This window comes from Mustela nivalis, assembly GCF_964662115.1.
Source record: "Mustela nivalis genome assembly, chromosome: 2".
NCBI classification, from domain to species: Eukaryota; Metazoa; Chordata; class Mammalia; order Carnivora; family Mustelidae; genus Mustela; species Mustela nivalis.
The window spans coordinates 180979669-181005607 of record NC_139021.1 but is presented as its reverse complement, the minus strand read 5'-3'; the positions used below and the strand labels follow the sequence as shown (position 1 = coordinate 181005607).

At 47.7% G+C, this 25939-nt stretch overlaps 2 protein-coding genes across 6 annotated transcripts in view; one reads left to right on the top strand and one right to left on the bottom strand.

Moving 5' to 3' along the window:
* Window positions 1-1605: 1605 nt before the first annotated feature.
* On the top strand, window positions 1606-9719 carry MMP21 (matrix metallopeptidase 21; the record flags this gene model as incomplete). 2 transcript variants are annotated; one of them, XM_082721239.1, is made up of 7 exons in its annotated part: window positions 1606-1767; window positions 2279-2741; window positions 3555-3694; window positions 3943-4084; window positions 5100-5357; window positions 7202-7374; window positions 7625-9719. In XM_082721239.1, 7 exons carry the CDS (start codon window positions 1606-1608, stop codon window positions 7922-7924), a joined length of 1638 nt encoding a protein of 545 aa, XP_082577365.1. In that variant the 3' UTR covers window positions 7925-9719. The 2 variants fall into 2 exon arrangements, with proteins under 2 accessions (XP_082577365.1, XP_082577364.1); XM_082721238.1 differs by lacking the exon at window positions 1606-1767 and having other exon boundaries at window positions 1824-2741.
* Window positions 9691-25939, bottom strand: part of EDRF1 (erythroid differentiation regulatory factor 1) — a 42888-nt gene continuing 26639 nt past the window's right edge. For 2 of the 4 annotated variants that reach the window (XM_082721234.1, XM_082721236.1), the window contains 6 exons: window positions 24824-24982; window positions 24517-24666; window positions 23159-23312; window positions 21253-21368; window positions 20227-20378; window positions 9691-10535 (listed from right to left, as the gene is read on the bottom strand). In XM_082721234.1, coding sequence (XP_082577360.1) covers window positions 10376-10535; window positions 20227-20378; window positions 21253-21368; window positions 23159-23312; window positions 24517-24666; window positions 24824-24982 — 891 coding nt within the window. In that variant the 3' untranslated portion in view covers window positions 9691-10375. The remainder of the gene's footprint in view (window positions 10536-20226; window positions 20379-21252; window positions 21369-23158; window positions 23313-24516; window positions 24667-24823; window positions 24983-25939) is intronic. The other 2 variants (XM_082721235.1, XM_082721237.1) reach the window with 1 other exon arrangement.

Sequence of the window (25939 nt, the reverse complement as noted above, 5' to 3'; positions counted from 1 at the left end):
CTCCTCTGCTAATCCAGCCAGGCGCCCCAGGTGGATTCTTTAAATAATGAAGCAATAAAGTCACTCTCCTGCTCAAAAGATCCCCAACGAACTTCAGGTAGAAACCAAATTATCTGACCTCCAGGTCCTTCATCATCTTCCCATCCACCCTCTTTTCCATCCTCACGTCCCTCCTCCCGCTGCCTCACTAACATCCACCACACTGCCCTGTTATTCTGCAAGGGTTGGGTCCTGCCTCAGGGCCTTTGCACTTTTCTTTTCCTTTGCCCACACCACCCACAAATCCCAATCACATGTGACATTGTCCCTCTTACTTTTCTTTCATTGCTTACATTTCATCTTTGCGATAGTTCTTTCCTAGACCCCTAATATCAACTGCCCACCTCTAAGGCACTCACTTTCCTGATCTGCATTCTTAGTTCCTGTCACCATTTTAATTTTTCATTCATTGGCTTGTTTATTGTCTGTCTCTTCCACTTAATATAAGTTCCATGCGGGCAAAGAACGAGTGCATCGTGTTCATTTCCATATCCCCTGTCCCTAGAAGAATAAGGAGCATTCGATGAATGAATGAGTAAAGGATAGCCCGCACACCTGCACCCTTGCTGTTGTCCGACCGGTGACACTGGCATTCCAGGCTCTCACCCGTAGCCATAGTGCCTGGAGGGCCTTACGCTCTTCCCTCAGGCTCTCTAGACATGACCAGTTACAACTCCCAGGCAGCTGAGCTAATGTTTTCTTCCTCTTTCCTTCCTCCAGTAGACTCCTTCAAGAGGGGGAACAGAGGGCAGTTCTAGAACCTCAGGTGATTCTAGTTCATCCTCGTGTAAAAAGACCTTGGCCCACAGACTGGGACAGCACACAGCCATTAACTAGGACTGCAAACACCTATATTCATGAACACAGAAAGGCGCCCATGACCTTCCCTGGAGTTTAGGGGAACAGCATAGAGAACACGATGCATAGAAAATCATCTGAATACAAATCCTTCACTGCGCATGTACACCACACATGGACCTGTGAGAATGTTCCCCGAAATGTCACCATGAGGATCACAGGATTTCCTCCAGAATTTACTGTTGCCTGTCCTGATTATTCCTTTTATAAAAAGAAGCAAGAACAACAAGAACCGATCAGAGCAACAAAGCATCCCCAGCCGCAGCTAACCAAGAAGGAAAATGGACGCCAGCTACGAGCCAGCGCATGGTACAGCCGCGGGTGCCCTGGGCCCAGCAGGCTGCCGGGGGCGAGGCCCCGCGCCTCTGCGACCAGGGCCGGCGGGTGCTCGGCGGCCGGTCCCCGGCCCACGCGGCAGCAGCTCGCCCACGGCCCGTCACCACAGAAACAGCGTCGGCAGGCGGCTGCCAGGTCGGCATGTAATTACCCGAGGAAGCCGCAAACATTCTCACCCCAACGAGAAGCGTGCTCCTGGGGTCTTCAAAGGGCGGCGCGTCCAGGGCCGGCCGGGCCTCCCGGTGGGCACACTTCGGGCCTGGGCGGGAAGCCTCGCCTGCGCGCGTCTCCCCGGGGCCGCTTATAAAAGCGCCGGGGGGCCGGCGCCTCAGGAGGGAGACGCGTGGCGGAGGCGGGAGCTCGGCCGGGGCCATGCTGGCCGCCTCCGCCGTCCGCCGGGCGCTGCTGCTCTGCTGGCTCGCGGCCCCCGGGCCAGCCCGGCCCGAGCCACTTTTCCACAGCCGGGACCGCTCGGACCTGGAGCCCGCCCCGCTGCGCCGCGCCCAGCCCATCGCGGACCCCCTCACTGCGCAGGTAGGAGCAGCCCCGGCAGCCTCCACACTCACGGGCGCGGGCACCTGCGGGCGCGTGCACACCACACGCGGACACGCGCACGCAGGCCCGTGCACGCCCCTGGCAGGCAGCACATCCGTACGCGCACACGCGGACTCGTGCACACCGCAGGCGGGCACCTGCACACACAGACACGCGCACATGCAGGCCAGGGCACAGGCGGACACACACAGGCACACGCGCAGGAGCACACGCACACGCAGGCACGTGCGCAGGAGCACGCACGCACGCGCAGGCACGTACGCAGGAGCACATGCGCACGCGCAGGCACGTGCGCAGCCACACCGCCTCAGGCGAGGGCCTCCCACAGACAACCCGAGACCACGGACTGGAAATGCTGCCCCACACGGGCAACCACCCCCGCGAACACAGACCTGCACGGGGACACACGGGCCTCGCGCGTCCTGTCTCCCCCACGTCCTGGCCGCTCAGTCCGCCCCCCGCCCCGCGGTCGGTACTTCTCTTCCCGCAGCGATTCCTGTCCAAGTACGGCTGGGTCGACGCGCCGCCCGCGGGCCCCCGGGCCACCGGCCTGGCCGAGGCCGTGCGCAGGTTCCAGAAGGTCAACGCGCTGCCGGCGAGCGGGCGGCTGGACGCGGTCACGCTGGCGGCCATGAACAGGCCGCGCTGCGGCGTCCCCGACACGCGGCTCCTGTCGCGCCCGCCGCCCCCCGCCCGGCCCAAGCGCTCCCTACGGCCGCGGCCACCGCAGCCCGAGGTCGCCACGCCCCGCGGGGGGACCCGGGCCTTCGCCAAGAGGACGCTGACCTGGCGGCTGCTGGGGGAGGGCGCCAGCGGGCAGCTGGCCGTGGACGAGCAGAGGCACATCCTCAGACTGGCCTTCCGCATGTGGAGCGAGGTGATGCCGCTGGACTTCCGCGAGGACCTCGCCTCCCCCGGGGCCGCCGTGGACATAAAGCTGGGCTTTGGGCGAGGTGAGAAGGGCCGAGGCGCTCCAGGCAGGCTGTGTCCCTATGGCCTTCCCCGCGGCCGGACGCGCGGCCCGGTTCGCACAGGGAGCCCAGGGGGGGCCAACAGGCCGACTGGGGGATCCCCCCCACCCCCCGACTTGGGCCACCTGCAGAGCCTCCTGGGGTGTCCGAGGTGGCACGTGCCAGGGGTAAGCGCAGCCGGCAAACCCTCGGTGCTGCTTTATTACAACTCACTGGGAAGGGCACGGCCTGCCTGCCTCAGCGATTTAGGGGTGGTGACGTGGGGACTTTGGTGCGGATCCCTGTGCTTGTCCCTGAGCAAGTCAGCCAAATGAGCACTGCTGCAGAGAGCTCCAGTGCCCAGGAGGGCAGGGGCGCCCCCTCCCTGCCACTCCTGGGGAGAACTAGCCAGTGGTGGTCTGGGGGCCCCCACCAGCAGGCCCACCACCGCCTAGCTGGATGGGTTTGGACAGTATAACTTCTCTGCAGCCCCCTGGGAGCTAGGGATGCTGGTGTGCTGCGAGCATAGCTGAAAACCGTACACAGGGGACGGACCTGACCATTGGGCAGCATCTCCTTCATGTCCTGTCCAGTCAGCTGGGAGGATCCAGCTCAGATCTTGTCTCCTCCCTAAGCATTCGGAGGGCACCCCCCGCCTCCCCTCCGCCGGGGAGGTTTGTTGGGCAGCTGTTTCCAAGGGTTTAGACTCGACACCAGCCTGTTGCAGGAGTCCGGAGCTGTTGCTTCCGCTCCTGGACTTCAAGCCCCTGGAGGCCACGAAGACTCCTGTGTCCATGCTCCCTCTCCCCTGGCCAGGCCGGCACCTGGGCTGTCCTCGGGTTTTTGATGGCAGCGGGCAGGAGTTTGCACATGCCTGGCGCCTGGGTGACATCCACTTCGATGACGACGAGCACTTCACACCTCCAAGCAGTGACGTGGGCATCAGCCTTCTCAAAGTAAGCGGTCTGCAGCTGCTCCGAGCAGCCAGGCAAAGGGTGTGCAGCACGGCGGGAGTGCAGGACGCCAGGCCTTCTCGGGGGAAGTGTCCCCAGCCTTCTGAGAAAGCTCCCCGATTCTCCGCACCACTTGCCTTCTCCTTAACATGTGCATCTCCTCCTAAAGCACAGGCTTGCCCCCGGAGATGGGGGGGCACGTGACAGACACCCAGGCTTGACTCCACACCCATGATTTGTGTTCCCTCTAGGTGGCCGTCCATGAAATTGGCCACGTACTCGGCCTTCCTCACACCTACAGGCCAGGATCCATAATGCAGCCGAATTACATCCCCCAGGAGCCTGTGTTTGAGTTGGACTGGTCAGACAGAAAAGCAGTTCAAAAGTTGTATGGTAAGACTGTTCTGGAAGGCCATCCACAGAGCTCACAGAGGACATTCAGTATTTCCAAGCATGACAGGACCCCACTCACTCCTGATCGGGAGGCTGCCCCCAAGGAGCACAAAATAGTGCTACTCTGGCCGCATGGGAGGGGAGCTGTCTTCTAGCTCTGTGACGGCAATTCTCTTCTTTCAAGGTGGCTGTGCCCGGACGTGGCCACCGGTGCCGAGCAAAGCTCTCCCATGGATGTTCCCTCTTCCCTGGGCTACGTTATGTCTCTGGGAGGAAGGAGGGGAATATGGCAGCTTCCTAAAGAGCAGTGGGCCACTCAGGCAGTGGCCTCCCACTGGCCCTGCAGGCACTTGGAAGCCCCTGGAAGAAGCTTCCAGTCGTCCCAAGGCAAAGAACAGCAGGAGCCTTGCCAGGATCAACTTTAATCTCTCTTTAATTATAGAGTGCTAAGGGTTCACTGTTTAATAGAAGTGATTAATGACCTAGCGTTGAGGCTGAGGGGAAGAAAGCTACTCTCCCCTTTCCCATTTAGAAGAGAGAGCACCACCGTTTCTGTTCCACTCCAGCCATTCTCTGCGAAGATGCTCTCGGCACATTTGGATAGTGACAATGAGGGCCAGGATGGGTTTCTGTCCTGCAGAGGAAATCTTACTCTTGTGTGTGCCCAGAACTGAACCGCTTGCCTCTAATGATGTCAGATGAGCCATCAAGGGGCATCGGCTATGTATAGGGTGATCACACAGCCAGGATCCAAAACCGGGACCCTCCGGAGAGTCATCTCCTGCACAAAGATTAGCGAGAACGGGCCCTGTGAGCCGACACTGCCTCGGGGCCCCTCCGGCTCCTCCAGCTCCGCCGGGTGGGCCTGCTTCAGGCTGGTGGGGGAGGGTATCTTGCTGTGAGACACTGGACAGAAAACTCCAGCTTCGCAGTTGTCTTTGTTTGAGAGACACATGGAAGTAGCGATTGTTGGTTTTTGCAGCAGGTGACAAGAGGCTGGACATTTTCCCCTCAGGTTCATGTGAAGGGTCGTTTGATACCGCATTTGACTGGATTCGCAGAGAGCGAAACCCACAGGGTGCCGTGACGCTGAGGTTCAGCACCTACTTTTTCCGCAACAGCTGGTACTGGCTTTACGAAAACCAAAACAACAGGACGCGCTACGGGGATCCTCTCCAAATCCTCAGGGGCTGGCACGGAATCCCAGCACAGAACATCGACGCTTATGTCCACCTCTGGACGTGGGGGAGGGATGAGCGTTATTTTTTTAAAGGTAAAGGTTCTCATGGACGGCTCTGTTCCTTTTATTCCCCGGATGCACTGGGAACAAACATTTGTACCCCATACCAGGGAGTCATAGCATAACGCACCCGCAAGTCCATCAAACTGGGAGCTCTGTGAGCACAGGGACAGTGTTGTATCCCCGATCTCTGGAAAGAAGGCACCCATGCATCAAAGGAACAGATGAGTGAATGAAGGACTGACTGACTGACTGAACGACCAACTGTGCCAGGCCCTGAGGTGATTGCCAAAGACTAGTTCTGGAGAGAACAGACCTTAGAAGCGGCCCACTAGAATTATGTGGTGAAGGGAAGGATGAGTGGACAAGGTGGCCACTGCCCCTGGAACCAGATGCTGGAGCCACCCAGAATTCAGGGCTTGCCCTAGCCTTGGAGGACACATAGGACCCCAGGTGCCCCGAAAGGGACACAGGGAATAGCGTGGTGGGGGCGGTACGGATGGGGGAGGAGGGGGCAGTGAGACACAGGAGGCCGAAGCAGAGCTTTAGGGTTAGAGAGGGTGAAAACACAGAAGGGAGAGACAGTTGAGCCCATGCAGGTATGACAAGGCCCCCACATGGGATGAGATTAGGTTGGAAAGACCCGGGCAGCCTGAGCACCCAGAGCCTCCATGCTCGGGGGCTGGCTGGACCTCACCCAGCAGACAGTGAGGAATCGTGGTTTCCGAGCAGGGAAGATCTGTATTTTTGTGTTAGGCAAAAACTGAGGTGGGGGCCCCGGTGGTGGTGGTAGTGGGGGGGACACGGAGCAGGCTGGCCAAGGGTCTCCTGCAGCTTCCTCCCTTCACTCATAGATCGCCTTGCTCTGACCTCTGTGCCTGTCACTGAGGTGGGCTGCCTTAGCAAACCAAATACGTGGCATCTAAACACAAATAAGATTCTGCGGTTGCTGGTTTTTTCCCCCTTCCCCAAACATACGCCCTAGCGGGAAGCTGTGTGCCCTGTCTCTACCCCACTCCCTAGTAATATGACCCTATTGCCTGAAACCACTCAGGACTCCGTGAGGCCAGAGCCCAGCCAGAAGGATGCTGTGTGCAGACTGGGCCGCACAGGAATTTGGTCTTAATTTTCCTGACATCACACGAAGGAAGAATTGCTTTGGTTCAGTTACATAAAGAAATTACGAGGGTGGACTTCTCTGGTTTAGATCTTACAGAGTTAGAAGCATGGCGTTTCACGCTTTAGGAAGTCCTGGACTAGAACTTAGACTGGCAACATTCAAAGATTCTTAATTATAGAATTAGGTCATTGTGGGGGATTGCTATCATATGGCTGTACTTTATGCTTGGAGCTTTAAAAATACCTTAAAGTTAACTTGCTGTGACTACTTTGAATTCAAAAAAGTCTTGCAGTTAGAGTGAACCACACCCCCGGCTGGACACACGTCATTCACTGTTCTAAATGGCAAACTTTTGGCCAGGGGTTGGGGGGGGAGGGAATGAGGGAAAGGGAGCCCACATGGTTGGTGGCTAAGGAAGGTAACTGGCGGTGACGTGGTGTAGGTTGTGAGCACAAAATATTGAACCGGTGGATGTGTTCTATCTTCTGATGACAGTATGTTAATAGTCAGCATTAGGAACTAGTAAGGAGATCTTAGAATAATCCTATGCTGTTTCAGAGCCTGAAATTAGCATCTGGATCTTGAAATGAAAGGGAGCAAAATAACAAGCTTACAAAGACCGTGGGTGGAGTCACATGGATAAGAATCTTTGAATGTTGCCAGTCTAAGTTCTAGTCCAGGACTTCCTAAAGTTACCTCCTCATGGCTCTAATTAAATGGTAGTAAGCCATATTAGCATTTTTTGTTTGGTCCTCAGGGAATCAGTACTGGAGATACAACAGTGACAAGGATCAGACCTACACAGAAGATGAACAAGGAAGAAGCTACCCCAAATTGATTTCAGAAGGATTTCCCGGCATCCCAAGTCCCCTGGACACTGCCTTTTATGACCGAAGAAAGCAGTTAATTTACTTCTTCAAAGAGTCCCTCGTAAGTAGGAGGCTTTCCAGCCCCGTGTTGCTTCTTCAGCCCTACTTGGAAATTCAAGTTCTTTGTTCAAAATTGTTCTCAGTTGCCTCGGGCCTCTATGGTCATGGCAGATCCCACCATATGGAGAACGAAGTACAAGTCCAGAGAATCTAGTGCAAAGCCGTAGATTTACTTACCTCATTCCTAGAAATTAACTTAAAAATCAATGGTTTTCAGAAAAGCCAGCCTTACTCTCTTACTTGCTTTGCAGGTGTTTGCATTTGACGTCAATAGAGATCGAGTACTTGATTCTTACCCGAAGAAGATCACTGAAGTGTTTCCGGGAATACAGCCACGAAACCATCCCTTCAGGAATATAGACTCTGCCTATTACTCCTACGCACACAACTCCGTTTTCTTTTTCAAAGGCAATGCATATTGGAAAGTAGTTAACGACAAGGACAAACAAAAGCATTCTTGGCTTCCTTCAAATGGCTTATTTCCAAAGCAGTCCATCTCAGAGCGGTGGTTTGACATTTGTGACGTCCACACCTCCACTCTGAACATGTAATGGGAGAAGTAGGCAAATGGAGTCAGAAGATTTCTCGTCTAAGTCTGGTTTCTTTTGCAAAGGAAACCAACCAGATTTTTAGTAACTAAAGTAAATAGGGCTAAAAGCCAATGGAAGAAGCATTACTTGAACTTCTAAAATACTTGATTTAGAAGGGAATTTCTCAGGCAAAAAAAGTAATGCATTGAATAATTTTGCCAATCTTTTAGGAAAGGTTAAAAAAAAAAGAACCCCGAGGAATCCCTGTCTCTCCACCACCCATCCCCGCTGCACCCCGATTTCATGGGTGGACAAAAATGTAGCGATAGCCATAGGATCCAGTCATGGAAAGGGTACACAGTTCCCTGGGAGCCTTCAGCGGAAAAGGTCACAGATTTCAAGTTGACTGCAGTCCACAGTTCCTGTCACAATAATTTATATTTTTCTAATACGTGACAGTGTATAGGTTTTCCCGTGTATTTCTCTCTTGATCTTCACAAGTCTGGAGAGTCCCAGGGAACCTACAACTGTGCACATTTCTAGTCGAGGAAACTGGAGTTCACAACTGTGTCCTTCTCAGAGTCAGACGTGGTGGCTGCTGGCCCCCCTCACCTCCACACCCCAGCCCAGCATCCAGGCAACCTTCTCTCCATCCCTGCCCTGAAGTTAACTGCAAAACAAGTCATCTCAATGATCAGGCCACGGGTGGCACAGTTCTCAAGTAACAGCTTAAGACATGAGCACTTTAAGCAGCATGAATTTAAAGTCAGCAGATGACAAAAACATTGAAAAAGCCCTCTCTTCCCCTGTAGGGATGTTCATATTCTTGTTTGGACAAGGGAAGACAGCTACAAGTGGTATCTTCTTGCTTAAAAACAAATACTCCTCTGGACGAAAAGGCTGTTCAGCCAAGGAGAGGCCAGAAAACAGGACAGGGAAGGTCGGCGACATCCCTGACGCTGGCTTGCTTCAAAATCAGATCTTCCCCATGGAGGTGTGTAGATTTAACCCGCAGAGACAGCGCTTGCCGGCAGGGGAAGCGGAATGACCGCTGTTCTGACAGGAGACACGGCTGATTCTGTGCATCGGCTTCATGACTTAGTCAAAACTTTAAATGTCTCAGTAATTTTTGAAAATGGATGCAAATGTTTCCCAAGGAAGTATAAACTAAGTAACAAGGAAGTGGACAGACGGCCAGGGGCCAGCAGGAGCTCTGCAAAGCTGGGACAGGTGTCCACATGCTTACAAGGAACACGTGAAAGTCCTAGCACGTGAGAAAGCGCCCCGTAAAAACTCAGCTTCAAACACCTTTCCACGGAGTTCAGATTCCTCCGTAGAGGTGTGGCTGCTGAGCAGAGGGGCTGTGCATGATCTGCCGGGAAAGGGGTCTGCAGATGGCCGAGGAGGTTGGAATGGACCTTGGGGGCCAGGCCAGCGGACCTGGAGGCAGGGCAGGCTCTTGTCTACAAAGCCCTCATGCACCAAAGTCCCAACCATCTACCTGACAGGAAAGAGTCGGCTTGATTTCTGTTCCATTTCCTTGAAACGGATTTTAGCAGGACAGGACAAGCACAGCATCGCATGCTGTAGCTCGGAAAAAAATAGAGGCCGTCTGTAGGCCAGGGGACAGGAGCTACGCATCGACAGTGGCAAGTTGTGAGTGTGACTTTCTAGAGAGAACTTAGTAGCACGATTTTATTTTTAATGTTTTAATCTTTCCTTTGTAAAATTCACTCATTAAACCAGTTCAATCAAAGCGAAGAACATAAAATGGAAAAATACAGACATTTTAAATAAATAATTTATTTATTCAAAATAGTTTTCTTACCTTATTCACAGTTTCAAGTTTAAAATGAAAAAAAGGGGGGGAGTAGTACCTATTCTTGATCAACTGTCATACAAAGTCAAAGAAGAGCGGATCCTTTCAGAAACATGCATTAAATACAGACACTGGCACAGCGGCCAGTCTCTACCATATCCCGCACCGAAGCTGGAGGACAACAGGCTTTCTTCTGTGCAGCTGAGGAGGAGACCCTGCAGATGCACAGGACATTGCCTTAACCCATCTGAACCACTAGAGTCATCTGGATAAAAGTTCCCTTGACCAAAGTAACGTCATCCAAAATAATTATTATCTTAAAGCCATGTAGCTTAACATACTTCAAAAATGTCTACAAGTGTACCGGCCACCACAGCAAGTCTGCGAACATGGAGGTACCATGTACTTCTCCAAGAAACAAGTGCCAGGAGCTCCAAGTCGGATTCTGGTTGTAGCACTTCCAATGGAGAAGTCCAAGAACTCAACCATGACTTGTCTGTCACGGGAAAAGAGCACTCTGAGTCTCCCCTGCCGGGCCTGCTGTAAGTGGATATTTCCCTCATATTTAATGACACGAAGCACCGAGTGGACAAACTTGCCCCCGAGAGCTGAAGGCACTAGAGCATCTCCATGGCCAGGGCCTGGGGCACGAGTCACTGCACCCCGCCGCCGCCGCGAGCGAGCTGGTCCAGCAGATGGAAGAGAACATCGATTCTCTCCAGAAGGGCTGCATTTTTGTTAGCAGTAGCTCTCAAAAGCTGGGAGTAGATCTGCTTGTTGGTTTTGAGGACTGCGTCATCTTCAGTATTACTGCTGTGTTAAAACAAAAGCAAAGAAGTGAAGTGCACAGGGACACCTGCCAACAGCTCAAGAAGACTCCAAACCATCCACAGGAACGGCCCGTCACTCTCCACGGGGAAGCAGGTGCTCTAGTTCTGTGCATTTCGTACTCACCTTCTGTATCCACCGTTCACAGGCCTGTGCATGGACACGTACTCCACTACATCCATCAGAACCAACGTTCCTTCTGTTTATGAGTCTCAGAGCACCTCCCGCGCATGGGGAGCGGCTCCCGGCCGCGGACAAGCCAGACCCAGCGCCCCCGCCCTCTCGGCACCACGTTCCACTCAGGTGGGAGCTGGGCTGGGGCAGGGGCCAAGACGCACATGGAGCCAGAAGGGAAAAGCGTGTCAGGTGACACACGCGGTGAAGAGAATCCGGCGGAGCCAGGCAAGGGAGGGCATGGAAAGCTGTCCCCTATGTTGTCCCTTCTCTGCGCTGAGCGTGACCCCCCGAGATCAACCAGCGTGAAGGTGGGGATGCTCTCCGTAGGGCCAGAACTGTGCCGGCCGGAAGCCCAGACTCCAGACTTGGGAGTTAGCCCACCTCAACGTATCTACACCGCCCGTGAACTTCGTGTGAACGACGCCCCTCGGGCACAGGGTCCGAGACATACTCAAGAACTGTTCTGACAGACTCAGCTGCTCTGAAAATAGGTCCCCCACAGGACAGAGCAATAGATTATCTTACCAGGAGAAAAGATTACTAATTACATGGCAGTTCACTCTAGCATCCCACCCCCCACTTTAAAAAAAGATTTTATTTATTTATTTGACAGCAAGAGGCATAGTGAGAGGGAACACAAGCAGGGGGAGTGGGAGGAGAAGCAGGCTTTCCGCTAAGTGGAGAACCCGATGCAGGGCTCGATCCCAGGACCCTGGGACCACGACCTGAGCTGAAGGCAGATGCTTAATGATTGAGCTACCCAGGCACCCTTTTTTCCTTTTTTAAACGAGTCCAGATGCACTACCGACTCTCTGGCCACACGTGACCATCTACAGCTGACAGCAGATCGTCTCTGCAGAATGTGCACGTTTGCATCTGAACCGCGTGGTAACCACTGCTTCAGAAGGACAAGGAAGTATTCATTCCTACCTCATGTATGTAAAAACCAAGGCTCAAAAGGGCTAAATAATTTGGATTCATGTCAAAACATATTCTGACTTCAAATGCCCTGTTTTCAGTTCACCAATGTGCCAATGTTCTGCTTTTGCCCGAGTGCCCATCAGGCCGGCCAGAGAGCAAACCAGCAGTCTAGAACCTCCCTCTGGTGTACATCAAGGCTTGGGCTATGAGAACGACTCCTCCTTTCCATGGCTCCACTCACTCTTCCTCACCAGGACCCACCTGTCCACACTGGGGCTGACCAGGGGCCTAGGCTGGAAAGAGTGTGGGCCCCGCACACCCCTCTCTAGAAGCCTGTCTCTTCTCCTTCTGAGTCCTACTTCTTTTATCAATCCTTTCAAACCACCTGTGGCACAGTAAAAGTGATCGTTTAAAATTCATTCACTGTCTACAGTTTGGGCCTAAAGGGCTATGTTTTCATTCTGGGTGGGGCTGAATTTATAAAACCTTATAAGAAATTTAAACGACCGGCAAATCAAGGCAGTAGTACTTAATCAAACCAGTGCTCCAAAAATGAATTTTCCCTCATGGACGATGATACCACATTTTAGCTGGTGGCCTGAAGATAACTGATGGCTGCTGGAATCATAAATTTAAAACCCTTTGAGATTTGTCCTGATCCTACTTCTGAATCTTAAATCTTAATCTTCCAATTTTTTTTTTTTTTAATATTTTTGAGAGAGCACAAGCAGGGGGTATGGCAGGCAGAGGGTGAGAAATGGGCATCCCACCGAGCATGGGATCATGACCTGAGCTGAAGGCAGATGCTTAACCAACTGAGCCACCCAAGCAGCCCATCTTCCAATTTCTACATATGATTCTCATCCTTAATCAACTCTCATCAATAGTGTCAATGAACCATGAACTCGAACAAGAAAGGTCCCATTTCATTGGCTTATCTTTTTTCCAAAGGTGACTACCATTCCTCTCTTTTTCTTTTATCTTAACCAAATATTAAATGTACATATTAAATGGCCAGGAACAGCCCATAAAGCCAAAAGATCTGCTCTCTGCACTGTGGTCAAGCGCTTTCCAAACCCTCAGAAATTACTTCTATTTTGCATAGCCTTTCATTCTACGAAACCCCAAAGCCATCAAAAGAAGATCAAAAGGCTCTATCTGCTAAAGCAGTGAATATTAAAAGTACAGTACAAGAGTAAATAAATTCTTCATCCAAAAAGCAAACACAACCCAACAGACAAAACAAGCATTTCTAGCAGGATAACGCTGGTCATCATAAGAGGAAGTCAGTCGTCTTAAGAACATTCTAGGAAAATTAAGATTTTTTATTACTAAGTTGTTTCTTTTTTTAAAAAAGATTTTATTTATTTATTAGGGAGATGGAGAGAGAGCATAAGCAGACAGTGCAACAGGTAGAGGGAGAAGCAGGCTCCCCGCTGAGCAGGGAGCCTGATACGGGGCTCGATCCCAGGACCCCGGGATCATGACCTGAGCTGAAGGCAGAGGCTTAACCCACTGAGCCACTCGGGTGCCCCTAAGCAGTTTCTTTTTATTTATTTGTTTGTTTGTTTATTTTTAAAAAGATTTTATTTGACAGAGATCACAAGTAGGCAGAGAGGCAGGCAGAGAGAGAGAGGGAGGAAGCAGGCTCCCTGGTGAGCAGAGAGCCTGATGCGGGACCCTGGGATCGTGACCTGAGCCAAAGGCAGAGGCTTTAACCCACTGAGCCACCCAGGCGACCCAAGCTGTTTCTTTTTAAAGCGGCGCTGTGGTAGGTAAAGAATAGTCAAAAGAAAACCCAAACATACTATTTCCTTTTAAAGTCTAGTTCTGGGGCAGCTGGGGTGCTCGGTCAGCTAAGCATCTGTTTTTTGCTCAGGTTATGATCCCAGGGTCCAGGGATGGAGCCCTGCGTCTGCTGCTCTCTCTCTTGCTGCCCCTTCCACCCAACTTGTGCTCTCTCTCAAAGAAATAAATTAAAATACGATTTCTCTCCCAAAGAAATAAATTAAAATACGATTAAAAAAGTAAAAAAAAAGTTCTGGTCTCCCTTACTCCAAACAGGAACGCTCACAGATTGTGGGGAGACAGCACGGGAGGCCTCCCTCCTCACAATAAAATCCCATGATTCCACGTGCGATCAGTGACACAGGAGAAACAGAGTTACTGACTCAGTAACCGGTTTCTCTAGGTTTTGAAGCCTATCAGCATATAAACTGTATAAACATAAATATCACATTTAACAGTCTTTTATTTAATAAACCTTGACAAATGAACACAAATGAGCTAAACAGGAATTGATGCATCATGCATGAAAACTTCAGGTTGCATTTTTCCAACAGTATATTAATGACCTGAAAAAACAGGTTATAAGACTGGTCCTCCACTAAAATAAAAATCACTTAAGCTGTACACATGACAGTTCCTTAAAACTTTTATTTGTTTTTAAAGATTTTACTTATTTATTTGGCAGAGAGACAGACAGACAGCGAGAGATATGGGGAGTGGGAGAGGGAGAAGCAGGCTTCCTGCTGACTGGGGATGGGGGCCATGATTGTGATCTGAGATCATGATCTCAGCGTCCAAGGGAGACGCTTAATGACCAAGCCACCCAGGCACCCCCAACACTTTTTCTTTTTTTAAGATTTAATTTATTTCTAAGAGTGTGTGTGCAAGTCTGTGGGGATGGGGGAGAGAGAGGATCGTAAGCAGGCTCCAGGCCCAGGGCAGAGCTGGCCTGGGGGATTAATCTCAAGACCCCAAGATCACAATCTGAGCTGAAACCAAGAGCAAGACGCTTAGGAGACTGAGCCGCCCAGGCGCCCTGACAGTTGTGTTTGTAAAAGATACTGTAAGACTGAAGCTTCACCTGGTAGTGAACTGCTCAAACCATCAATTTATGAAAATCAGTGAATCACTGTTTCTCACATGTCCTATGTTTATGTTGCCACCTTGTGGAAACCAAGAAAAAATTTTAAAATTTACCCACTGTTGTTAAACAGGAAAGCCGTTAAGTTTTTCAGCTGTGTGTCACTACTCACACTGTCTCCTCTGCCTTTTAGTTCTTCGCTTCTACAGAAGACAGGCGTCACCTGCTGAACCACACTCCCTGCGGGTATGGTGACAGGACACGGAGCCGACCCAAAGATGAACACTGGGGCCGAGATGGCAGCACACCCAAGACTGAGCACTCCTCCCCAAACAAAAGCTCTCCGTGGGCCACAGAGAATGATCTGAGAGCCTTTACTGGAGAGGGAATGTAGAGAGCTGAATGTACAGAATCTCAGAATGTAGAAAGCTGGAAAAAGTATCATTCTCACCCTTTGACAAACACGGCAATGCAAAGCAGGACAAACTACAAGTTCATGACTTTGCATGAATCTATCAGCTGGGATCCCTGGGCAAGCAATGAGTCTGAAAACTAAGGACGGACAGGGAGACCCGGAAGTCCTTCCTTGGCTGAGGCAGAGGCAGCCAGATACCCAGATACTGCTAAGAATTTAGCTAAAACAGCTAATGAGCTAGAAGAGGCAGAGTGAGGGCTGGCGAGGGAGAGCAGGGTCCCGGGGGGCTGCAGACAGAGGAAGAGTTCACCTTGTCTCGTAGGCTCTTCTTCAAGGACCCCCCAAGATGTTCACATAAAAAACTGGTGAGAGCCCTAAGAAAGCGACTTTCATGTAGGCCGGGCAAGTGGACCACCTAGAGCTACAGCATGGCAGGCAACCCCACCCAGACCCTTTGCTCCAAGGACTGAAAGCCTTCATCTGCAGGGTATAGTTGAGGGAGAGGAAGGCAAGGAGCAATGGCAGCCTTAGGGCACTAGTGAAAGTCAATGCAGACAAAGCCACTCTACCCTGCCGGTGGGGCAGGAACAGTATGAGGCCACACACCTCGCACTTAGGGATGCAGTGGCTGCTCAAGGCTGAGGTTTACTCAAACCAACTGAGAAGGCCTGGCCCACCTTCTTTGCCCTCCCTAGCAGCCTAGAAGCACTGAAGGACAAGCAGGAGTGGAATATAGCTGAGAGAACCGTGAGAGTGTGAAGACAGACCCTCTCTGAGGTACCACAAACCTTCCTAAGGAAAATCCTAACACTAAAGGTGGAGGAGACATTCAGAAAAACCCTCACCAGACTGGCCCCACACTAGGCACAAGCATGGCCTGAGGAACCTGAAGGCTGCAGACGTGAAAAGTTAACCACAGCGACACAAAGGCTCAACCACAGCTCGGCTCCAGACTAGAAAAACAAACTCAAGCCCCATACTAAAGGCCTAGCATGGGACAGGTGTAGAGCTTTCCAGGCACGATTAAAACTATTTCCCTCAGGCTGAGATGTCCAGTTTCCCATAACTAGGAGATGTAGAAATGTAAGGAAACAACATACACCAAGAGACAAAGAATCAACAGAAGCAGACTCAGATATGCCACTGATGTTGGAACTATCCGATAGGTGATTTAAAATGACACTGATTAATACACTAAAAGGCTCAATGGAAAATGTGGACGGTGTGCAAGATCAGAATGGTCGCTTCAGCAGAGAGATGGAACCTACAGCAAAACCCAATGGGAATACCAGAAATGAGGAACAGAGTAAACAGAGATAAAGAATGCTTTTTGACAAGTTCAACTGTAAATGACACAAAATCAAGACTCAATGAACTTGAAGATAGATTAGCATAGGTAAAACTGGCACCACAGAAAGAGAAAATGGAACATAAGAAATAAAAATACCTATGAAGGAAGGAGAAAGCACAACATACCCCAAAATATCATGTTCAAACTGCTGGGGTGTGGGAGAGAAAATCTTGAAAGCAGCTGAAGGAAAAATGGCACATTAAATACCTAAGAATAGGGGCACCTGAGTGGCTCAGTTGGTTAAGCGGCTGCCTTAGGCTCAGGTCATGATCTCAGGGTCCTGGGACTGAGCCAGGCATCAGGCTCCCTGCTCATCAGAAAGCCTGCTTCTTCCTCTCCCTCTGCCTGCTGCTCTGCCTACCTGTACTCTCTAATTCTGTGTCAAATAAAAAACCTTTATAACAAACAAACAAATACCTAAGAACAAAGGTAAGAACCAGAGCGGGCTTCCTGTGAGAGAACACGCAAGCCAGAAGGCAAGGGAGGTACATCCTTCAAGTGTGGGATGAAAGTCTGTCAACCGAGAACTCTATACCCAGCTAATACCTCTCCGAAAGTTGAAGGAAGAATAAAGGTTTTCTCAGACAATCAAAATGGAAGAATTCTTTGTTAAAGGAAGTTCTTCATGCAGAAAGAATAGGACACCGAAAGAAAATGTATCTATACCAAGAAGAGCACCAGAAATGGAATAAATGAAGGTAAAATAAATTCATATAAAAATAAATTGTTCTATTTTTAATTGCTCTAAAAGGTAATATCTAAAGCAGAAACAGTAGTGGTATATTGTGTGTTTATAACATATGTAAAAGCAAAATGAATGGTAACACAACTAATGAGAGGGAGGAACTGGGAGTGACTATCTGAAGGTCTTCATACAACATGTGGTACCACAAAATATCATGGGGAAGTGGTCTCTGATTAAAGCGGTAAACCTAAACCCTAGGGCAAACATCAAAACTTTCAAAAAATAGTATAAATAATAAATCAAGGGTGAAATCTAATACAATCATAGAAAATGTTCAATTAACTCAAGAAGAGAGAAAAAACAGCTAGCTAGCAAGATGCTAGATTTTATCTAACTATATGAAATCACCTTAAATGTGAATGGTCTGAACAAACCAGTTACAAGTTTGGATTAAAAAAAGCAAGACCCAGTTGAATGTCATTTATAAGAATCTTTTACTAAAAATGACATAGTTAAGTTTAAAAGAAAAGAAGACATTAACCAAAAGAAAGTTAAGTAGCTATATTAAGATAAAAAGCAGATATCACATGACATCTTGGGTCAATTCTCCAAGACAAAGCAATCCTCAGTGTGTGTGCATCTAAATGTGTCCACATCAAGGTGCCTGGGTGGCTCAGTGTTTAAAGCCTCTGCCTTCGGCTCAGGTCATGATCTCAGGGTCCGAGGATCGAGCCCGGCATCAGGCTCTCGGCTCAGCAGGAAGCCTGCTTCCTCCTCTCTCTCTGCCTGACTCTCTGTCTACTTTTGATCTCTATCTGTCAAATAAATAAATAAAATCTTTAAAAATAAATAAATAAATAAGAAAGAAATGTGTCCACATCAATACAGAGGAAACAAAACTGACAGAACCGAAAAGAAAAATAGATGAATCCACAGCTGTAGTTGGAGAATTGCACTCCTCTCTTAGTAATCGATAAAACAGAAAGTCAGTGAGAACACAGAAGACCTGAATACCATAAACCAACTTAATTGACATTTCCATTGTCTCTATCCAAGACAGCAGGCTACCTGTATATTTCAAGTGCACATGGAAAGACACACCATATTCTAGGCCATAACACAAACGTACACCAAAAAGAGAAATCATATGAAGTTAGGTATGGTCTCCATGCACAATGGAATTATTAGTAATCCAAAATAAAGATTACCTGAAGAGTTCCACTATTTAGAAACTAAGCAGCAGCCTTCTAAATAACACAGGGGTCAAAGAGGAAGTTTCAGGGGATATAAAAAATTAATATTAAACTGAAAGAAGAAAATACAGTTGTGAGATGTAGCAAAAGCAGAGTGAAATTTATAGAAAATGCTTATATTAAAAAAGAGAAAGGGTCTCAAGTCAATAATCTAAGCTTCCACTTTAAGAAATCAGAAAAAGAACAAATTAAACCCATAATAAGTAGAAGGAAAGGTATATAGAGAAATGTATAAGTCAGTGACAGTGGAAATAGAAAAACAATGGGGAAAAAAATCAATCGAATAAGCCAGTTCTTTAAAAAAATCAATAAAATTGATGAACTCCTAATCAGACTAAAAGAAAAAAAAAAGAACACAAAAGTTGGCATTATCAGGAATGAAAAGAGGGCTATCACTACAAACACCTTAAGATATTAACAGGATAATACAGAATACTGTGAACCTATTGATCTGACAACAGCTAAAATAGACTTTCATTCCTCAATAAGAAAAAGTCAATTTGAACAGTACTTTACCTACGAAAAGAAATAAAAGTCATTCTGAAACACTTTCAATAAAGCCAACCCTAGGTTAAGATAATTTCACTAGTAAATTCTAACAAAAGTTTATGGAAGAAATAATAACTCTATACTTCTAAAAACTAGAAGAGGAAACACCTGCAAATTGATTTAATAAGGCCAGCACTGCTCCAGTCCCAAAAGCAAACAAAACCACTACAAGACGAGAACCGTGACCACACTACAGAAGAGAACCATCCTCACAAACACACATAAAAGTCCTCAACACAGTATGAGCACACAGAATCCCAGGGATACCCAAGAATGACACATAACAACAAAGTGGGGTTTATCTCACAAAGGCAAAGCTGGTTTAACATTCAAAAAAAACCGAATGAGCTCCAGCATACCAAGAGACTAAAGGAGGAAAACCATGTGGTCATTTCAACGTGTGCATCAATAAACGTCTGACAAAAATTTCATGTCCATTTGTGACAAAAACTAAGAATAGAAGAGAACATTCTCAACTTGATAAAGAGCAGCTACAAAAACCCACAGCTGATGCTACACTTACCGGTAAGACACCAAGCTTTCTCCTTGAGATCTAAGGAATAGGAGCAGAGCAGGGGCTGACCACAGAGAGGCAGCAAGAGGGAATTTTTGGACTGATGGAACTGTTCTGTGTCATGGCTTTGGCAGGAGACACTTGTCTATTTTTGTTTGTCAAAGCCTGAAGGACTATATAGCACCAAAAGTAAATTTTACAATTTGTAAATGAAAACAAATACAGAGACAAAGCACCTGAAGATTATAAATTGATAAAATACACATCGAATAACTGATAACATATATGTACAGTGATTTTTTCCCTATTTTCCAAATTTTGTAATATGGTCAGACCGTACTTGTATTTAAAAAAAAGAAAGACATATTATTTGTATTACCTTCCTGACCTAGTACTTACTACTGGAGTTTCAAGTTAAATTAATAATGCCAACATAATGACTCTGGCAGAACACCAGAACTGTACAAGCTGATACAGGTGTAGGAGAACGTTTTTTGCTGAGATGCTCCCTATTTTCTCTTCACTAAGTTCTTGGGCTTTGCAGAGACTTCGATGCTCTGTCATCTCCTTGCTATTAGCACATTCGGGGCTGAGGATCAAAACTGTAGTTTTGCCTCCCACTAAAGACAACGGAGAGTTACTAGAAACAACGGGCTTTTCAATGCAGGGCCAATCATCTCTCAGGGAAAGCATTATAACCAATAGAGTATTTACTCTTAGGAAACAAGATCTGCTTCCCTAGTTCCAATATGCAGTAGGGCACATGGAGAGGAGTCTCATCTCATTCACCAAGTCAGGAAAAGCACCACTAAAATACCTGATCACCCACATAAAAGACAAGAATGAATACAACCTATCTTTTCATTCGGTCAGTAGAGATTACTTCCTTTTTACAGGTAAGGTGATACAAAAGAAACTTCCACAAATAACCACTGCATTTACCTTGTTTTCTTCTTAGTTGAAGACAGCAGCTTGATGGATTGAAGGAGAAGGAATGACAACCGGGATTCGAATATGCTGAGGAGCTTGACCACTTCTTCTCGATTAAGACTCGGAGAGGAATCAGCAGCTGGAGTGGACTCATCGCTTTTAGGCTGAAAACAAGAAGTTACTTTACCTAAGCCGCCTGAGAGTGACCGCTTCATGGTAAAATGAAGGGACCAGAGTTTCAGTTCACTATGTAAACTTTTTAGCCAAAAACAAAACAAAAATGAAACTCTAGGTCATTTGTTTCTCTCCAGGCACAGCTTGTTGGTGGCAGTAGCTCTCCCGCCTCAGAGATCACTCTGACAGACTAAAACCTGAGAAAAATGTCTCACACCCAACAGGCACTTATACAGAAGAAATTAACCCCAAATGGAAATCTCCTGCTTTGCAACACCGCACAGAAAGGAGCAAGATGGAAATGGGCAGGCTATAGGGCTGGACAAACCAGGGCCGGATAAAGAAACAGGCTGGGGGACCATCGGGGCCTCTGGGAAGCTTTCAGCAACAGCAGAAGGCACCCTGAACGCTGGAATGCCAGGCAAACCGGAACTGCTTTCCAAGGAGCTTCAGCCCATTAATGGTTCAACTGCTCCCCTGCAGTTCCGGAGAGATTATAAAAGAGCTACACAACTCCTTCTTTCTTAAAAACAAACAGAAGAATAAAAAAGACCAAAGAAGCAAAAGGAAAACACGACAGAGATGTTATGCTACTGGGGTCTTACTAAGCTCCATGTGGTTAAAGAGAAAAATTTTAATACAAAACATATAGTTCCAACTTAAAGAATTTAATAATTCCACCAAGAAAATACAACAGATCCCTGTTAATGAGTTTAGTGGAAAACACATATATGTATGAATGTCTGTATATACACATATACAGATGATATGAAGAACACACACATATACCCCAACTGCTCACTATATATGTTCACCACTTAGCTTAAGACACACAAAAAACAAATATATATTTTCTCCATTTACCTGGTCAAATTCCTCTACAAGCTCCTTTCTGATGAGCTGGAATGCATGCTTAGTTCTCACCATTATGTCAAGAGCCCCAGATAGTGTTTTTAATTTTCCAACATTGCTATTCTGACCTAAAGTGTTAAAAACACAAAAATTATCATTCATTTATTTATTTAAGATTTATTTATTTGACAGAGAGAGAGAGAGAGACAGTGAGAGCAAGAACACAAACAGGGGGAGTGGGAGAGGGAGAAGCAGCCTTCCCGCCGAGCAGGGAGCCTGACGGAGGGCTCGATCCCAGAACCCTGGGATCATGACCCGAGCCAAAGGCAGATGCTTAATGACTGAGCCACTCAGACACCCCAAAATGATCATTCCTTTAAATATAAATCTAGAAACCCATCCAGTGTCAATGTATTAATGAAAACGGACTTTCAAATCCTCTAACAGTTGCTCATGAGAATCTAAACAAATCAAACTCTCAGTAATCATCCTCATATGAAAATATTAAGTCTAGACAAAACAATAAATAACAACTGTCTCCCCACGCCACCATTTAGCTCTGTCAGGGTGAGAACATGACCACCTGACGGAGGACTCGAGCGTTAGGTCAAAGAAACCAGCTGGGACAAGTCTGGTCCAAAGGCCCCAAATGTTAACATTGCTTTTCTCAGGTACTCAATTTTTTAAACTTTCTTTTAGAAGGAAAATTAACCATACTTGTCATCTTAGCTAATTTGTTTCCAGTATCTGTTTTTATGAAAATGATACCCGCTCTCTTGAAGGAATTCAAACATGGCAGAAAATTTAAAGATGCAAATGGACAAACGTCATCCAAACACACCCCCAGACAGAGCTACTATTAATCCTGCCATCTAGTATACACTGGCAAAGGGTTAAAAATACTTTCAGTATAAAGTGTGTGTTTCTTTATTTTTGAGAGGGGTTGGGGGAGGAGAGGACAGGAGGGAGGGAAAGAAAGTCTCAAGCAAACTTCACACTGAGTGGAGCCTGACACGGCGCTTGATCTCATGACCTTGAGTCACAACCTCAGCCAAAATCAAGGGTCTGATGCTTAACTGATGGTGCCACCCAGGTACCCCAGTAAAAAAGTTATTTTTTAAAAACTCTTTTGAATAGGTAATAAGTTCTCAAAGTGTATAAAGGCTGAATGAGAAAACAGTGAAGGCCTTCCTCCTGGGACCCCAGGTGCCATCCCCAAGACAGCAATATCACTTTCTGGTGTATCCTTCTGGGATCCTCTACTGAAAGAGTCATCTACCAGGGTAAATATTACATTTATTTTAATTTTATACAAGCAAACAACTGAAAATAAAATCAAATGAATGGCTGTACTTCAAAGAAACGTTTGTTTCTTTACTGCACGAGAGCTATTCCTCCAAAGACCCCTCCTGCAGAAGGGGAGCAGGTGGGCAGGAGCGACAGAACTCAGGAAGACACATTGAGTGTGGAGCAGCAACTCCTCCCCCTGCTGTGGGCAACCCGCCCTCCAAGCCCGCTGCAGCCTCCCTCCCCACCGGCTCACGCACCTGCCGCCTGCCCCAACAAAGGTGGCTCTCATCCACCTGCCTCCCACCTTTCCCCTCCCTTCCCACTTAGCTCTACCTTGCTCGGGATCTAAGTTCTAGTTCCGTAATCCACAGCTGCCAGTGTCCGCTGTGGGTTTACAGGACTCCAATGGGACCACTGCTTCTCCCTTCCTGTGCTGTTCATGGTCATGTTGTCACAGATCTAATGCTCTCAACTGACTTATCACATTTTTTATCCCAAGAGAGCACGGGCTACATTTCAATATTTCTACAAAGATAAGTTGGTCAAAGAACATAACCAAATCCATTTCCTAAACTCCAACAGGAAGTTAATGCGCACAGGTCTGCGAAAGGAAAAAGTCAGGACTCACTGGTCATTTGGAATTCTGCAAACGCCACTCTTTCTAACTGCACTCGAAGCAGCTCACAGGGAGCGTCTCTGAGAAGCTGAAAGAGCTTAACAGCTTTGCTGTAGTGAAGGTCCGCCAGCACCCGGTGCTGCTTCCTCAGATGCTCGTCACCAACCTGCATGAAAAATCAAGTAAGACCAATCTTAACGCCTGGGCTTCACAATAACTACTTACCACGTCTCTGACTGGATCACTAACTGTGACGTAGTGTTGTTATTTTTTAGGGATCTTACAGTTTTATTACAGTCTTCTTTCTTTCTTTCTTTCATTATTACAGTTTCTTACAGTCAGGTGTTTAATGCGCTTTTGGTTAATTTTTGTACATGAGGCTCTGCAGGAGTCCAACTCCACTGCCTTGCCCAGGACATCCAGCCGTCCTGGCACTATCTGCTGAAAAGACAACTTTGTCCCCATTGTGTTGTCTTGGAATGCCAAAGCCTGCTTTTGCCCTTAGGCTATTAGGCCATCTGGGCAAGCCTGAATCTTGGCGAGGACCTCCTGGGGCAAGGGGAAGTGTGTCCAGGGCCAGCTTAAAGTGAAAAGAAATCCTCTCTGATTAAGCTGCACCTCAAAGGACGACAGTGTCAGGGTAAGGGCACCCGGAGAAGGCCCATACCCAGGGGACTGCAAGCTAAGTTGTCTTGGTCCTGAGCTAAGAAACGGGAAACAGCAACACAAACAAGAAAACATCCCTGAGAAATCCCAAGATTCCTCAGCAGTAGCCAGGCAACCCCCCCTGGAGGAAGGCACCTCTAACCTGGGCCTCTGTTTGTCCTCAAACACACACACCTGGGTGCAGGGCCTCACGCACAAGGCTGTTCACAGCACTGCTTCCCAAAGTCTCGCAGTGAAACAACACCAAAGTCCAGGAATCACAAAATGGATAAACTGTGACATATTAAATGAATACTAATTAACTAAGAAAATGCACCAACCAGGAGGAATCTCAAAAATACCATGTGTGTGAAAGGCAATAAACCACTGAATACGTACAGTATGATTTCTCCTACAGAGCTCCCTGCCAGGCCGAATACTTACATGGTAAAACAGAAAAGGTACAGATATCCTGGAAAATCCAGGACATAGTTATTCTGGGTGGAGGGACAGGCACACAGGATATATGATTTCACAACATAATACCAATTATAGTAGACAAAGATATACAGCACAGATGAGAGAGGAAAAATCACCTCCACTGCAAGTTTTTCTAAATCAGCGAACAGAATAGATGACATTTAAATAGGTAGTAAAATATAAGAGAAACACCCAGCACACTTTGAAATGGACCTGGCATTGAACTTCGGCTGGAACGGCAGTACCTGATTTCGCAGACAGCTGTGGTACATGGACGCCAGCCTGTGATGGATGGTCGCGGCTCGATACTGGCAGAGAGGCTGTCGCGCGGACACGGAGTCCACATCACAGTGCTTCAGGGACTTCATCATAGCCTCGCTGACTTCTTTCTCAATCTGTGTTTTTTTTTTAAGGGAGAGAAGAAGAAAATGATAAGACTATAATCTTAAATAAAAACAGTCAAATACTGCTTGTTAAAAAAGATATACTTGATGTCTATTAAAGCATAAATGAAGCTGAAGGCTTCTTTTACAGCCTCACAAGTATTACTACCTGCTCCTGAGCTTTCCTAGATAATGGAGCATAATCTTGCTGTAGAGTTGCCATTGTGAAGTAAGTAGTGGACAATTCCCAGTTCACTGAATCCCAGACAGCCGGGTGGATGTCTCGTGTTCCCAGGGACCTCAGGGCTTTCAAATAGTAATCGACAGCCTGTGAGGGAGGGAAAAACCCAGGGCGGGCTCAGTCTACATCTATGCCAACAACACATGAAAATAAAACATACTTTAAAATAACCCAGATGTTAATCTGATGTGGGAACAGTTTACAGAAGGGCAGTGCTGTGAGGAAAGGAAAAAACCGTATCAATGAAACTAGTTCAGTGACGCGAGCCGCTTCAAGTGGGCTGCGGGCCCCACCACATTTCCACAGTGGGTCTGGCGCCAGTCTCAGCGCTCCCTGCCTCAGGCTCATGCACAAGGATGCACTTCCTTCCTTTGGTTTGTTCCCTTTCTAAATGAAAACGTGTTTATATAACTAGTAAGCCAGAAGAAACTAACTTGATGAGCCTAAGGATAAAAAATTGCTGGATCCGACTATAAAAAGCAGCAACCCCTTCCGCCCTTTACCACCCCCAGCCTGAAGGCCACGGTCATTCTATTGAAGCAAACCACACTGAATTCCATCACCTAGCAATAATTTCTGCATTTCTTATGTGCATCACCTACTTCTTTTCTATGTATCTGTAAACATAAAAAAACTATAAAAAGGTCAATTTCATTTTAAAATCTCCATGCATGCAGCGCCTGGGGGGTGCATCTGCCTCTCAGTTTCAGCTCAGGTCGTTGTCTTAGTGCCGTGAGATGAAGCCCTGCATCTGGCTCTGTGCTCGGCAGGTGGTCTGCTTGCGTCTCTCTCTCCCGCTTCCTCTGCTTCCTCCTCCCATACTCACACTCCAATAATTAAATAAATCTTAAAAAAAAAAAAAAAAGCCTCCCATGCCACAAACATTCTTCACTAGCGCTCACCTAGCTGTGAAGTACCTGTTAAAGGAGAGCTCTTGGGTTTCGTGCGTGGCTCAGTCAGTTCAGCATCTGACTCTGGGTTTCGGCTCAGACCATGATCTCAGGTTCCTGAGATCTCAGGGTCCAGAGCCCATTGGGCTCTACA